The 17157-nt window shown below is 29.1% G+C and overlaps 1 protein-coding gene across 1 annotated transcript; it reads left to right on the forward strand.

The window, feature by feature from the left end:
* The first annotated feature begins 951 nt into the window (after positions 1–951).
* On the forward strand, positions 952–3127 carry LOC137828917 (cyclin-D4-1). The gene is made up of 5 exons (XM_068635671.2): positions 952–1516; positions 1592–1678; positions 1797–2109; positions 2183–2307; positions 2567–3127. The coding sequence occupies exons 1-5, from the start codon at positions 1271–1273 to the stop codon at positions 2825–2827; spliced, it is 1032 nt and encodes a 343-aa protein (XP_068491772.2). The 5' UTR covers positions 952–1270; the 3' UTR covers positions 2828–3127.
* Positions 3128–17157: the final 14030 nt, after the last annotated feature.

A 17157-nucleotide genomic window follows, 5' to 3' on the forward strand; every position in this document is an offset into this window, starting at 1 on the left:
TATTATGTATATATATAAATAAATGTATGTATATATGTCTTTTAATCATATGTTTTTTATTTTAATAGAAAAACATAAGAAATATTTTTTTTATTTATTTTTCTTTTTGTTCATTTTTGTTCGATTTTATTCATCTATATATTTTTTATAATAGAAATAATATTATATATATAGTACGACATAAATAATTTAAATAAGTAATAAATTTTTTTTTTGTTGATTATTGAAAAGAACCATTATTTGGATTGTGGATGATATGTAAATGAAACCTAAAACATTTTGGGTGGATCTCTACTGTAGAATTTCTCTCCTCTCCTCTCTCAGGTTACCTAATCGAGGACGGTATATTATTTTTAACGCTCTCTTCTCCTCGTTCTATCAGCCCATCATCATGTGGCGTAATAAACGAAAATTTAGTAATTATTCTGAACCTCATCACTTCTATGGTTTAGCATTCCAATGTTTATATCATCTTTATACCATTCCGATTCTCGAAGCATACTATGAGTATAACATTATTCACATTACGTCAATGACATGTTTATATGCTTAATTAAATTCTATCTATATAATTAGTGTATAAATATAAATGTAACATTTCAACAAATCAAACCAATACTCACAAAGAGGAAAGTTAATGTATTAAACTTCTTATCTAATTAAATGATACTTTAAACGTGATTCTGGATGAACTGTATGAATAGTCACACATTACATCACTGAATAGTAAAACACGGATCGTTCATCACATGTCATTGCTATGTCTGTAAACAATATGTTGTATAAAAAAGGTGAAATAACCTTCTTAATTAGTGTATTAGGAGAAGATTTGTTAAGAAAAATGAAGATTAGGGTTATAATTTTGATTAGTAAAAGTGATGATAAGAAAAAGAGTTGTGAAAAGGTAATGCTGGGGATGAATATACAGTGAGTAGCGACAGATAAATCACCACCCCCACCGCATATGTCACTGCCATTAACGCATTAATACTCTCTCTCCTCTGTCTTGTCTATGCTTGACAACTCCTCGTTTCTGCAATACAAAAAAATTAAAACAAACAAATAAAAACTGTTCCACACTCTCTCTGCAACTTCACACGCACAGACCAAAAAGAGAGAGAAAAAGAGAGAGGCGCAACCAAACAAACAGACAAAAAAGAAAGCTTCAGACACAAAGAAAGAGAAACCCAACCCACTTCAACATGTCAAACACAAATCCATAAAAACCCAGTCATGACCCAACACCATTGCCTCCTCACCCAACGCCGCAATGTCTCACTCGCCGGACTCTCCCTCCGCCGCTTCTAACTTCCTCTGCCGCGAACACGCCATCGAGGTCACCTCCGACCACCACCACCCGCCGACACCTCCCTTCCCGGATTCCGATGACCTGCCCATCACCTGCCTCCTCGACGCCGAGCTCCACCACATGCCCGAGAAGGACTACCTCCGCCGCTGCCGCGACCGCGCCATCGACGTCACCGCGCGACTCGACGCCATCAACTGGATCTTAAAGGTACTTGCGCAACGCACGCAGAAACACGTTGGTTAAGATGCATGAATGAAAAGTGTTTTATTCTTGGCAATGCAGGTCCACGCATTCTACCAGTTTTCTCCGGTGACTGCATTTCTCTCCGTCAACTATTTGGACCGTTTCCTCTCTCTATGTTCTCTTCCCGTAATACATCTTTTCTCCCCCGAAAATGTCACGCTCTTTAGGCATAAAGTTAGACATTGCTATTTTTTATTATTTTATTTCCTTCCATTAATTAATTATTTTCTTTTATTCGTGGCAGCAACCGAGTAGGTGGCCGTTCCAGCTGCTATCAGTGGCATGCCTGTCTCTCGCTGCGAAAATGGAAGAGTCTCGTGTGCCGTGCTTACTCGACCTGCAACTGTTCGAACCTGAATTCGTGTTTGCTCCCAAAACCGTTCAGAGAATGGAGCTTTGGGTCATGTCCAATCTCAAATGGAGACTACGCTCCGTCACGCCCTACGCTTATCTTCACTATTTCATCAACAAGCTCCCTTCTTCCTCTTCCTCCTCCTCCGAATCCACGAATCAGTTTTTCTCCACCGCCTCCAATCTCATCCTTAGCACCACCCGTGGTAACCTTATACTACTTCAAAAGAAATGCCGTTTTCAGAAATGTGTTTATCTCACGTCGTTTCTACTGTGCAGTGATTAACTTCTTGGGATTTGCGCCCTCCACGGTGGCAGCAGCCGCCGTTCTCTGTGCAGCTGGCCGTGGCATTGCTTCCGAGGACGCCCAATTGTCGCCGAGTTTTCATGATAGAGTAAACAATGTATGCTGAATAATTTTTTTGTTTTTTATTCGTTTTAAAATATAAAATTCGAAACTCAGTGAAGTGAAGTTGAAGTAATTTTATTTGTTTTAATTATTATGGTTAATAGTATAATTAGAATTGGAATAATTGGAAGGTTAAAGAAGCATGGAAAGGTGTGTGTGTGACAGTGTTTCTTGATGATAACTTGTTTTAGCTGTTTGGGGTTGTTTATTTGTTTATTATTATTATCACAATGAATCTTTGTTCTTCGGGACAGGAAATGGTGAGATGCTGTCACCAACTAATGGAGGAGTACGTGGTGGACACGTGTTACGCATCTTGCTCCACCATCAAAGCGAGACTAGCCGAGTCGCCACCACCATCGAGCCCAATTGGCGTGCTCGACGCTGCCACATGTGTCAGCTGCGACACACCTTCCGAGAGAAATTTCCTCGGCTCAGCCGAATCACAACAGCGAGAAGCCGAGCCACCAAATAAACGGCTTCGATCCACTGTTCCGGATGCACCCCAGCGGTAGATAAGACCGGATGAAACTTCTTTCCCGGGCATCAAAATATAAAATTCAAATATTCATATATTATTATAATTAATTACAGTCACAATATAATATAAAAAAATGTGTCCTTTTCCTGGGTATCTTTTGTCAGGGAGAAAGAGGTGGTTAATTACTTTCTGGTCTTTTATTATAATTATATTTCGATCGTATAAAGACGAAGGTCAAGATTTGGTTGCTCTGAAGGTAACTCTATGATCTGTTCATTTAAATTTATAATTTATGATTGTTGCATAATTATAAGTTATAATGTATTTTGAATGATGCTCTTTAGTAATAATAATTGCGTGAATCTAATGAGTGGTTTGGTTCAATCCTGCATTGGAAAGTACTAGATGGGTCAGAGGAAGTGAGGAAGAGTGAAATTATTTAGCTGTGAGTTATAATGTTGGAGGCATTGGGCTTGAAAGGACAGAGTTGAAATGAGAATGGTTGGGCCTGACGAGCCAGCGGGGATGAGCCACGTCTCCTTGAAGTGGGCCCATGGGTAGATGTTGAATTGTGAGGGTTATTATGGTAAATTGGATGGGTGACGTGGGATAGGAAAAGAGAGAGTGGAATGGTGATGGTGGGGTGAAAGAAAAATATGATTTGACTAATGGGAAATACTCACATCAAATCATTATTATTGATTCACTCACATCGTTTCGTAGGAATAGTAGTAGGACAATGCCCTATAAGTCTAAGGGCTATATAAAATAGTGTGGTCATAGACCTAGGATTGTAGGTAGGGGAACAAAGAAGGAACCAAAAAGATGGTGCTGAGAATAACGAGACCTTTGGACTTTGGACATTGTTTATCCTCATAATAATTAGATAACCCAATACACCCACGAGGCAAGGTAAAGACAAACATTTTCGTTAGATTATGTTTGGATCCGATTAGTACTGTTCACTCCATAAAAAAAACCTTATATCAAACAAGTTTGTATCAAAGGATTTGTGAAGAAATAAAAATGGAAAAATACGAGAAAAGAACTGCATGTTTCTTGCATGATATGAACAAAGACAGATTGCATTCAACAAGCCAAAAATTACTCTATTTTTCTTTCACTTTACAATTTGTACAAGAAAACTTGGGTAGTCGATTTGTTATAGAAATTATAACATAATATAATGGTATAATATAATAATAATAGTGCTATTATTTTAAATAATAATAAGAATGAATTAAGAATATTAATAATATAAATATTAAAACTTATAAAATAATAATAATAATATAAAAAATACAATTAAAAATAATAATATTCTAATTCATTTAAAAAATAATAAATATAAAAAATAATGATGAAATTATAAATGATAATTATAATAACTATATTAAAAGTAATAATAATAACCTAAAATGAAATTATAAATAAATGATATCTATAATAATAAAACAAATAAATAATCAAATTTATTTTTAATTTATTTATTTTACTTTCACATTTATTTTATATATTTTTTAGATTTATTAGTAGTACTAGATTGCTCTCATTATTTTTTTATTATTTTCGTGTGATTATTGTAATTTAATTTTATTTACTTATATTGTTTTATGTTTAATATTTTATTAGGTGCTAAATTTTTATAGCAATTTTTATTTATTTTATTATATTTTATAAAATTTATAATTTTGATTAAATCTTTTTTAACAATGTTGCATGTATTTAGAATGTCATATAATTTGTATGTACAAATAAATAATTATGTTTTATTTAAATTAATTTTAATTATAAGGATAAAATTATAATATATATTATAATTTTATCAATTATTTTTTTTATCAATCACACTAATAAAAAATATTAACAAATAAATTTTAAGTCTAACTTATTCTTATAAAATTGACTTCATTATATTTATATATATATATATATATATATATATATATAATGAAATGTGTTTATTTGTAATTGAGATAGATTGATAACATACTTCTCACATCGACACTTGATAACTAGTGTATTAAACTATATATTTATAGATGATTTAACAAATTTTTGTTATATTAGATCTTATAAACTCTAATATCATTTTAAAAAATAATTTTAAATAAAATTAATCCTTAGAATTTACAAGATTTATATACTATAAAAAATGTTATTTTTAATTAATATAAGATAAAAACAAAGCATTTTATTCATTTTTTTCACTTTAACCTTTTTAGTTCAAACAACTTCAATTTTCTCTATTTCCTCTCAAATTGAAACAAAACCTAAAACAAACGCACCTAATTATTTTTTAATCTTTTATCGTGATTAAATTGGTTCAGTGTGAATGAAAGTATTTGAAAATGGGCTTTTAGATTATTTATTGACTCAACTGGTGTACAGTGAATGCTAAGCAATAATGATTTGAATGAGTACATAGGCCGACCTAGTAGTATTAATGAGAGATGATAAGACTCTCTTACTTAATCGGATTCATCTTTCCATCTTTATTTCTCATACATACATTATTTCATGAAACTCTCCAAATTAATTTTACTCAATTTGAATGCTTTTTTTTTTTTTATCTCTGTCATCCGTAGCAATCCAATGTCCTTTAGATATATTCAGCAAAAACTTGTTTTTCGCACGCGGGTACCTTCAAATGATTAGTTGTTTGAAGTGGTGCAGTAATTTGACCTTTAACACATGATAGGATTCATTTTGTAAGCATACATATAGAACAACACTTTGAAATTGAAGAAGAATGCTTAATGGTGGATATGGTGGTAGGAGAAAAGAAAAAAATTGAATTGAAGCATTAAAAAAATAACTTTAAGTTTAATTTAATTTTATAAAATCAGTTTATAAAATTATAAGATTATTATCGTGTAGAATTTTCAATATATTATCTCACACATATTGATTTGTGTGTAAGACAATATATTAATAGTGATATGATAATAGTTCAATAACGATCCAATTATAAGTAGTCTGATAAGTTATAAGTAGTCTGATAAGGTTAACAAATTCTTCTTAAAATAGTTTTTAAATAGCTCTAGTATTATATTAAATAGTTTTCAAATAACTTTAATATTATATTAAATATTAACTTAAATATAAAATATCTTTATTATTGGTGGATAATATATATAACATTTTGGTTTGAAAGAAGAAAAAAGAGAAGTTGGGGAATAGAAAGAAAGAGAGGGAAGTAGTAGGTTGTCCTTGGGAATAGTAATTAGGGAATAGGAAGATAAAATAGTTAGAATTTGTGTGGTAGGGCAGTGAGTAAATGAGATTTAGGTTATATAGGTTGAGGGAAGGGTGTGGGGTATGCATTGGTAAGGGAAGATGGTCAATTTGAATTTGACATCCCAGTCTGTAAATGGGACCCTTCCGATCAGCAAAATTTTCGGCACTGCAGGACAACACACTATCTTCTCTACTTTCCACGTAACACTTTTCATACTTTCATTTTTTTATTTATCTATCTTCAAAGTGTAAAAACTTTTATATCCTCTTCAATTTAAATTTCTTTAACATGACATCTGAGTTATTCTGTCTTTTAGAATTTCAAAGTTTATCACTATTTAAATTAATTTTGACTTTTAACTTCTAAATGATGTAACATTATTGAACCTGTCAGAATATATTTATCCTTTTAAAGCGAATCCTCAAATTAATATTTTGTTCTATTATTTTTATGTGATTTATTCTGTTTGTTTCTATTGATTTACTATTATGCATTACTTTTCCAAATATAATCGATTGTGTAATTATTATTTCATACTTTTTTATCATCACTTATTTAAGCTATATATTTAAATATCTAATTAATTATAAAATATATTAATTATTATTAATATTTATTAAATATTAAATATAATTGATTATATATAATTAATTATACGTTTTCATTATCTAATATAATATAATATAAATAAAAAGTATTAATATTAAATAAATTTATATAATAAAAATATTTATTAATAATAAATAGAAATAAATATTGAATCATAATAATAATAGTAAAAGTATAATTATAATATGATAAAATAAATATATTTATATAACAAATATTAACTATAAAAATTATATAAAAATATTATTATTATTTTATTTTAATATAAATATTAGTTTTTTATTATCATAAATATTTAAATATTATTTAATTTAATTTAATGATTTTTTATGTATTAATAATATCAAATCATTAACAATTAAAAAATAATAATAATATATTTATGCAATAATAATATTAGTAATAAAATAAATATAAAAATAGTAATATTGATTAAATTTAATATAAAAATCATTTTTTATTAAATTTTTTATAATTATAAATATTTAAATATTATTTTTTTATTTAATAATTTTCCATATATTGATAATATAAGATTATTTGAATTTTTTTAACTAAAAGTGTCCGCTGTAATAATTGTTATTATTTTTTGAAATATTATTTTAATATCTATTTTTATTTATACTATGTATTATACTGTATTTTATTTAATATTTGTTATATGCTATGATCATATAGATTATGTTTGCTTTATGTTATTAAAATTTAATGTATTTCTAAATTTTCGCACATCTTTTATAATTACGAATATTAACATTTTATTTCTAATTAAAAATAAAAAATTTATGGTATTTTTTGTGTTTCGACAATTCTACATAATTCATATTTTATTCGAAGTTAGTTTTAAGATAGTACTGAAAATATATTTTAATTACAAACAATTAATATTGTATAAATGAATAAATCATATTTTTTAATTATTTTTAAATATAAAGATAAATTTGTAATCTTATTTTTTATTAATTAAAAAAGTTAAAATTTCAATCCCACTTATAAGAATTTAGAAAAATAACTTTAGAGTAGAAGTGATGTATTTTAAATGACAGTTGAATATTTTATTATTAAAATGATAAAAAATGATAAATAAAAAATTCAGTTATTTAAGTTTTATTTTTCATCGTCTGTCTAAAATATCTTTTTACTTTTTCTCACTTCTCTTTAAGATTCTAACCTCGTGAGTCATCATATTGGAGTTTGCTATTAGATTCTTTGTAGCAAAGACTACAAGACTGTCCGATCTGAATATCTAATAGAGTAAGTTCATTTTTGTTGTTCTCTTTAAGTCAAATTTTGAACTTGTTAGGTTTGTCTCAGTTTAGGTTTTGAATGTGACTCTTTTAACTTCAGGATTAGTCTCTGTTAGCTCAGAGTCGTAGTCATATAGTTAGATTTTTTATCAAACTCTATGGTGCATGTTAAGCTACTCCTAAGCTTTTGGTAGGTTTTTATTGAGCATATGCTCAAGTTCAGGTAAGGGAAGCTAACTTAAATTTCCAACATAATCCTATGTTAGAAAATTTGGATGTAGGGGTGACGTGGTCATTGAACTCAAATTTTCTTGCACGATTTCTTGTTTTTTAGTAGATTAGAATTTGTTTGAGATTGAAATCTGAAATTGTAGATATGGTAGATGTTGTAGATTGTATATGGGCTTGGAATTGAATGAGTTAATGAATTTATTTTAATAGTTTGTTGAATCACTTAAAATGTAATGTTTGATGGAAATTGGTTGTTTGATTTTACATGATTTTGGTTTGGAGAGCATATATATGTATAGATTGACATAATAACTCAATGAGAGTGCTTGAATAATTTTGAGTAACTATCATTTTAATGTGTAGATTTATAAAAATATGAGTTGGATGTAATTTTGGTATATAAATCAGAAATATAGAAGGTTTATGCAGATTTTTCTACATATCTTGCTCAGGTGAGATAATTCTCGCTCAAGCGAGAATAGAGTAAAAAATTGGATGTTCTCGGGTTCGTTTTCTCCCAAGCGAGAAGAAATCTCGCTTAGACGAGATTTGAGATGAAATTTTGGGTGTTCCTGAGTTCAATCTCGCTCAAGTAAAAGAATTTTCGCTTTGGAAATACCCATTTTGGCTTAAGAGAGATGATTTTTACTCAAGCTAGTCTTAAAAAATAAAAATAAAAAATTAGAAGTGAAATTTTTTATCTTTGCGTTTAAAAGGTTGGTTTATATCTATTTTATAGTTTTTACTTATAACTTACATTAAAAAAAATATGTATATTTAATTGAAAAATATTTTAATTATATATTCATGTGATTGTTGGATGAATTTTTGTGTGTTTTGAAATTATAAACTTTGGTATGATTTAATTGTGTGATTTTGGATATTGTGATATGTGGAATATGAATCTTAATCAAGACATAGTATTTTCAATAAATAAAATACCGTGTTAAGATTGTTTAGGATATGCATTGATAAGGGATTCGTCTAGAAGGAGATATTCTCCCTCTCCTGATATATTGGAGTCATATAGATGAAGATTATGAGGTGTTGAGAGTCGAATGAAGTTCATATGATTTTATCTGCGGTTTGAAATATAATCTGGTCTGTCAGGTCATATGAATTAACCTTGTCATACTAGGTGATATGATATTGAGATTATTAATGCGCTTAGCTGTGTGGATTCACATTGAGGTAGTATGTCATGTGCAAATCTCTGAATATAAGTCAATGCACAAGTCTTTTGGAAGTAGAGTCAAGTGTTTGAGTATGGTTGTACGTAGAAATCTGACATGAGTAATGTAAATGATGAATTATAATAAACACTTTATGGTTTGAGAAAATGTATGAGACTTGATGACTTGTGCTTAAATTGAAATTCAAATTATATAGAACTCTTTTATAGCTAGCTTACTCTATTGCTTGTTGTGTTTTGTTTTCTTTATCTGTTATGATCGTGTATTTACACGAGAGCAGATGAGGTTGCAGGTGATAGATTTCCATGGTGAGAAGCTAGAGGATGAAATGTTTTTATTTGGAATGTTTTATTTTTAAACCTTTGTGTATATATTAAAATTCCTATGAAGATGGATATATTTTGATGATATGTTAATTAGATATTGCATGCATATTATTTTATTAAATATGAACAAACATAGGGATGTTACAATACTCATCACATTACACACAAACTTTCATAAATTTTTTCAATATTTTCTAACTTTATTTACATTAATCCTAACAACCTCATTTTCTTTACATTTTTCCTTCAAAACATCTCAAATTCACTCTCTCGTATCCACTCACTAATCCAAATAACCTTTTTTGTAGGAAGAGAAAGGGATTTAGACGGAATTATAAGTAATTGTGCTTTAAAATTATAAAAAATCAATATAACTTGATTGGATTGTCCTTCCAACTACTTACATACGAAGCTATAATCGTTGTTCCACATCTGTTATGCCTCTATTATAAATGTACATAAATTAAGTAAATTGATCTCTGGAAAACCCGCTAGTGTGGATTGGACTCTCAGAGATCAACCCTTTCAAGATATGGTTGTGTGGATCGGTGTCTCAGAGATTGCCCTTTCATACCTGTTAATCTCTTATTCTCTCTATATAATATTTTATTTATGTAATAAACTATAATTTATAATCTTTTCACAAAAACCTAACTATATACTTTTAATTATAAATTTTATGACTAATTATATGAAGTAAAAGAATTATACTAGTTAGATAAAATTTATGCATGACTAAAAGAAACGTGTTAAAAGTGTTTCCAAAACTTAAAGATAAATATTCGTTAATAATGACCCTCCTATATTGTTAATGTTTCCAGGGATAACATAAAAATTAACGACACCCTTCATGAATTAAATTTCGTGGAAAATTTTAATAATATTTGTTATCAATTTTTAATTTTGTACACAAGTAAAATATAGGTAACAAATATGAAAATGATAATATATAAATAATAAGTCCGTGTGACACTAAAAATTAAATTTGTAATCTGCGTAATTATGAAATGGGAATAAATATTGTTTTGAACACGAATATATGAACAAACTTAATTATATTATATCCAAACTTAATGTATTGTCATCCGTACTTGTTACATTAAATTTAAAAATGTTAGTAAAATATAAAAAATATAAATTAAAAACATTTAATGAGAACTATTTTAGTAACGATAATCAATTAAGTTTCCATAGTTATATCTAACATAAAATATTTTATTTAAAATAAATCAACATCATAAAAAACTATAAATAATTAATAATGTCTACTTATACTAATACAAATACAAATATCTATATCTATATAATATATATATATATTATATTTATTTTTTCACTAAATGGATGATATAATTATTATCTTGTTTCATTTTTTGTTTATTTGACTCTATATTTTAAAAAGTAAGAGGTTTTGGGTTAATATAAAATAAATTATTTTTATTGTTTAATGTATTGAATAACATAAGACTATCGTCGTTACCTACATTTTTGTGATGACACCATGATCCCTTCTTTACTATAGATAGTGATATTAAAGTTTTTAGGTAACACGATAACATTTTTATCCAAACATGTTACAATGAAAGAAATAAAAGTTAATTATTATTTTGCATTAATGACAATATAATTTTATATTGACCACACAGTATCATATCTCTTAATACGTGGAGATAAATAAACAAGATGACAGGGCAAGATAACAATCACGTCATCCAGTTAATGGATAAACTAAATTGTAGAGATTCAATTGAACATACCTAAATTTATGAGAGACTAAAACTTAATTAAACCAATAGTATATATGAATAGAATTTTTTTCCATTAATATTATTGTTGCTTTATCATCATGTGTTCTCATGCTACTATTTATGACTATAAGTTACAAGGACAATGAATAAGAGTAAGTTAATGCAAATTAAAATATTTATCACATGATATATGTAATACAACATATACACAATTTTTACTTACATGATATAAAACATCATACATATAACGACATTTTCATCAATGCAAATAGAAACCACTTAACTAGTTATATGTATATCATGGATTACATCATTGCATTGTCAACAAGATGAAAATATCATTCAACAACATCCACAAGCTGAAACATTGTCAACAAAGTATCAAAATCCTTAATTAGATCACTAATGTACATGGTAACCTCTACAAGACTTCTTTCCAAAAAACACATTTGTGCTAAGTATGGCCGATTAAAAAGGAATAATAACATTCACCCAACCAAAGTCTGTTTATGCACCTATCTTGAGCTCCTTCTGTAACATCCCTATTTTTTTTTTCACATTTGTTAATATATTATGCATGCAATATCTAATTAACATGTAAACATATATTAGGTTATCATATTTGTATCTCAAAAAGATATCCCTCTTCATAGGGAATTAATATATACATCAAAAGTTTTTAAAAAAAAGACAAAAGAAACAAAGCATTCAAAGGTAAATCTATCCAATACTCCAGCTGCTCACTGAGGAGCTCTATTACCTGCAATCTCATCTGCTCCCGTGTAAAACACGATCATTACAGATAAAGAAACAAACACAAACAAATAACAGGGTAAGCTAGCTATATAAAAATTTCTATATAAATTCATGTCAAATTAATCAACATAATTCATCAATTCTCATACAATTTCTCAAATCATCAAGTGTCTATTAATTTTCATGATTCATCTTTTCACATGTCGGACTTCTACTGACTCATAACACATAGACACTTGACTCTACTTCCGGAAGACTCGTGTATTGAAATTAACATCCAGAGACCTGCACCTGTCATACTACTGCTGTGAAACTCACACAGCCATGCGCATAATCATCTCAATATCTCATCATCTTCATATGACAGGGTAAATCCATTTGATCTGCTCTGATCAGTTCTTTCAAAACCTCAGACTCAGCCAAATGGACCTCCTTCAACTCTCACCAACTGAATAACTTCATCTATGTGATTCCATTATATCAGTAGAGTCAGGATCATCTCATTCACAGGACACTCACAAATCAATACACCCTAATAACAATCTCAACACGGTATTTTCTTTCCTGAAAATACTATGTCTTGATTAGACTTCATATTTTGAACCTCATAATATCCAACATCAAACAATCAAATCATACCAATGTTTAGAATATCCAAAATACACAACAATTCATTGATTAATCATATAAATGTCTAATTAAAGAGATTTTCGATTAACTATACATGAAATAAAAGTTTACATACTTTATAAGAAAAACTATATAGAAATAAATAAATCAATCTTTTAAAAGCAAATAAAAATTAATTTAATATTTTTATTTTTTATTTTTATTTTACTTTAGCTTGAGCTAGAATTCGCTAGCTTGAGCTAAAATCCTCCGGAGAGCACCCAGAATTTTAGCTTGAGCTAAAATTCACTAGCTTGAGCTAAAATCCTCCAGAGAGCACCCATATTTTTTTTAGCTTGGGCTAAAATTTGCTAGCTTGAGCTAAAATCCTCCAGAGAGCACCCATAATTTTTTTAGCTTGAGCTAGCACTTGCTAGCTTGAGCAAAATATGCAGAAAAATTCTGCATAACTTAATATACCTATTAGATTATAAGTCAATATCTCATTCAATTCCTAAATTATAAATCTACACATTACATTGCCAGTTCCTGTTCAGCATGATACAATCACTCTCATTGAATCATTGAGTTATTATGTCCATTTATACATATATATGATTTCCAATTCCAAAACCATTTAAATCAAACAACCAATTCTCAATCACAACACTTTCAATTTCAATCAAACTACAATCTACTCAGAACAAGAAATCTTGCAACAAAATCTAGCATTTAAATCAAACAACCAATTCTCAATCACAACACTTTCAATTTCAATCAAACTACAATCTACTCAGAACAAGAAATCTTGCAACAAAATCTGGAATTGTTGACCCCGTCATACTCACATTCAAATCTTCTAACCTATGGTTCTATTGAAGATTTTAAACTAGCTTCCCTTACCTTTACTTGAGCATATGCTCACGAAGAGCTCCAAACCTACCAAAATCTTCAAAAGTAGCTTAACTCTATAAGAGATTCTGATCGGGCAATCTTATAGATCTTATAGGATTCACTGCCAGGAGTCCAATGGCAGACTCCGATCGTCAAATCTATAAGCGAGGAGATCATAATCTTAGAGAGAAGGGAGAGAAAGGAAAAGGGAAACTTTTAGAGAGATGGTGGTTCTTTTAAAATGAAACCTGAATAACTGAATTTTCTATTTATATGTCATTTCATTTTAATAATAAAATATTCAGGTATAATTTAAAATATACCACTTCTACTCTAAGGTTACTTTTTTTAGACCCTTACACCTTCAACTTCTTATTACCTAATAGTTTAGTCTTTGTGATCAACTTATCAGTGAATTTAAGATATCTCATCATTTACTTAATGAACTAACATTATTAATATCACTTCATCTAAAGCATGACACCATCCTGATATCTCACACACTCGCCCATAAAGGGTCACACAATCCCATAACAGACAATACATAAAAGATCATAGATTCATAAAAAAATCGTAAAACATATATATATATATATATATATATATATAATATTTATCGATTCAAATGGGTCATGACCACACACACAATTCACACATACCAAAACATGCACACATGCTCGAATGTACGCATGCACGCACACCCACACCCACACATGCATATGGACACACACACAAATAGACATAGACACACACATGCACACTCGCTCGCACCTACACATGCACGCACGCACACACCCACACACCCACACACACATGACAAAAAATATATACATATTTAACAAACAATACACACACATAACACCATGTTTCTTGAATGTGTTCATCTTGCCTAAACGACATCCCTTTACTGGAATTGGAAGTAGACATTTTGCTTAAGCAACTACATGTCACTTAGTGTTTCGTAACTTAACTTTCATGACTTTCATGATGTCGTTTTAGTGACCTACATGTGTTGGAATCTTCAAACAAGTTTCAAACCCTCTAACACTTTATCACTAATGCTTAAATAATCAATCATCGCTTAAGCGACATGTGTTTTATGTGTTTTATAAGAGAGAGTTATATTGGTCTTTCTCTTGCTTATGGTAGGTGCTCTCCTTGAATTACATCATCTACTGAGCATCCATACATATCATAAATGATGCTGAGTAGTAAATGTAATGATTATACACTTAAATGTTGGTAGCAACATTTTCATGAAAACGAGAGAAAACTCAATGCTTTTCATTACCAAAAATCATTCTCCTGCATCCAATTCAATAAAGACACAATTGGCATGCCTCAAAACATCCATAATCTTAATTGTACTTAGTATTTCTTCCATATCATATATGTAAAATTGTATATTTCCACTCCAACATACGCATAACTTATACTATCATACATCTCACTCTCAACTAAAGAACCATATAAATAGTATACATGAAAGACCTTCTTACCATGATTGAATCCTGCCTGTTATCAGAACTTTGTTCTCACACTTTCAAAATCCCAAATCAATCGAGACAAGTTTCCAAAATCAAACTAAATCATTCAAAATAAAATAAAATAATAGAGAATAACCTATTCACCTGTTGATCCACATAAATCTTTACTCAACAAGCTTCTTGAAACTATAGTCTGATAATATAGTTAGAATATTCTCTAAACCAAAACAAAATAGTTAATTATTTAAGTTTTAAGTGAGATAAAATTCCAAATAATAATGTATGTTTGTCTTATCTATTTGAAATATAAATATTAAAATACAGGTGAGGTTATTGACTGGAAGTGCATGCAAGACTAATAGCATTTATTTTCCAAATCTTTTTGGTTGGTCTAACATTTATTTTGTAAATCTGAATTGTGGATGAAGAATGGGGCCATAAACAGTGCAGAGCTCTGTAGGAAGAAGCTCCACAGGCTTTATATTGAGTTAGAAAAATGTGAGGACCTGAGCATGGGAAACTGCCGAAGCATGAGCCAAAGAAGCATTAAGAACCTTGGACACTCACCACCCACTCTCTTCATCTATATCACCAAATCCTTTCACACCATTCCCAAGTGCACTTTCTTTTAACTACAAAATTAATGCTGCCATTATCCAATTGCATCGGGCCAAGTAACACATTTATTGAAACACCACCCAATTCTAGTAAGCCCTCAAAAAGTGAGGAAATGCTAAACACTCCCATCCAAACATACCTCTAAACTTAAATTATTTCAAAGACACTAAGTATTAGCATAAAGTGACATATAACTTCAATAAATTTTAAATAATTTTAATATCTTATAAAAGAATAAATTTTAATTTTAATTTTACAAAATCTGTTTGAGATCTCACATCGACTAGAGATTAAGATATTTTATTGTATATAAATGGGTACAAACCTCATCTTATGAGCCAGTTTTATGAGGTTGAGTTAGACATAAAGTCCACTTCGTAATATGGTATTAGAGTCATTTCGAGTCTATCCTAACGAGTGCTTGTTAAACTTATCAGGTCACTCGCTATCAGATCGTTATTGGACTACCCATAATATGTTATCTATGCACGAGCTGTCACTCTCAGCGTGAGGATAGTATGTTGAAGATCCCACATCGACTAAAGATAAGGGCAATTTGTTGTGTATATAAATGGATGCAAACCTCATCTGATGAACCAATTTTATGGAGTTGAGTTATATTTAAATTCATTTTGTAATAAAATTAATTTAAAAAATAAAATTTACACTTAATTATATATTAATAAAAATGAGATCTCATACTATTCCTGGAATAGAAGAACAAGATTAATTGGAGTTTTTATGCCTTAATTATCGTGCTTAATTTAATTTTTTTAGTGTGTAGTATGTTTAAAAACTGGGTGGTAGTTTTTGGATATATATTCTAAGGTGGGTAACCTGTCACTAGGTTAGGGTCAGAGTTAGCAGAGACACTGGTGGAGAGCATGGGAAACAGTACCTGCTATTTTATGAATGGATGAATAGGGTTTAGATTATTTGTTTGACCAAACATTCACTTCAGCCAGCTGTCAATTTATTTTGCTCCTCACTACTTAACGGTTTTTTTTTTATAAAACTAGGTTAATTAATAAAATAGATAAAATTTTAAAAAGTTATTAAAAATATAAATCTTTTTAAGTTGATACAACTTTATAGTGTTAATTAAAATTTAATTATACTCAAATTATAATAACTTAACTCGACTTATCGATTTCAATATTTTTTTAAAAATTTTATTTATTTTAGTAATTAGCTTACAAAATTAACTTAGTTTCATAAAAAAACGCACTAAATATGAATAAATTTAATTTTAACTTCTCATGGTTGGTTACACGTGAAAGATGGTGGGAGAGGAACGAAACAGAAACAAAGTGATTTGGTAGGATAGAGATAAGATGAAAGTGCTCAAAATTTAGGGGGTTATAGAAAATAAATTCCATGCAAAAAAAAAAAAAAACTAGTGATA

This window comes from Phaseolus vulgaris, chromosome 7, assembly GCF_051622355.1.
Source record: "Phaseolus vulgaris cultivar YP4 chromosome 7, ASM5162235v1, whole genome shotgun sequence".
Classification (NCBI taxonomy): Eukaryota; Viridiplantae; Streptophyta; class Magnoliopsida; order Fabales; family Fabaceae; genus Phaseolus; species Phaseolus vulgaris.

Bases quoted from the DNA above. Each gene is read 5' to 3' on its own strand.
- LOC137828917 (XM_068635671.2), top strand. From the start codon at position 1,271: ATGTCTCACTCGCCGGACTCTCCCTCCGCCGCTTCTAACTTCCTCTGC. The intron at 1,517-1,591 runs GTACTTGCGCAA...TTGGCAATGCAG, and splicing joins CCATCAACTGGATCTTAAAG to GTCCACGCATTCTACCAGTT. The intron at 2,308-2,566 runs GTATGCTGAATA...TCTTCGGGACAG, and splicing joins TTCATGATAGAGTAAACAAT to GAAATGGTGAGATGCTGTCA.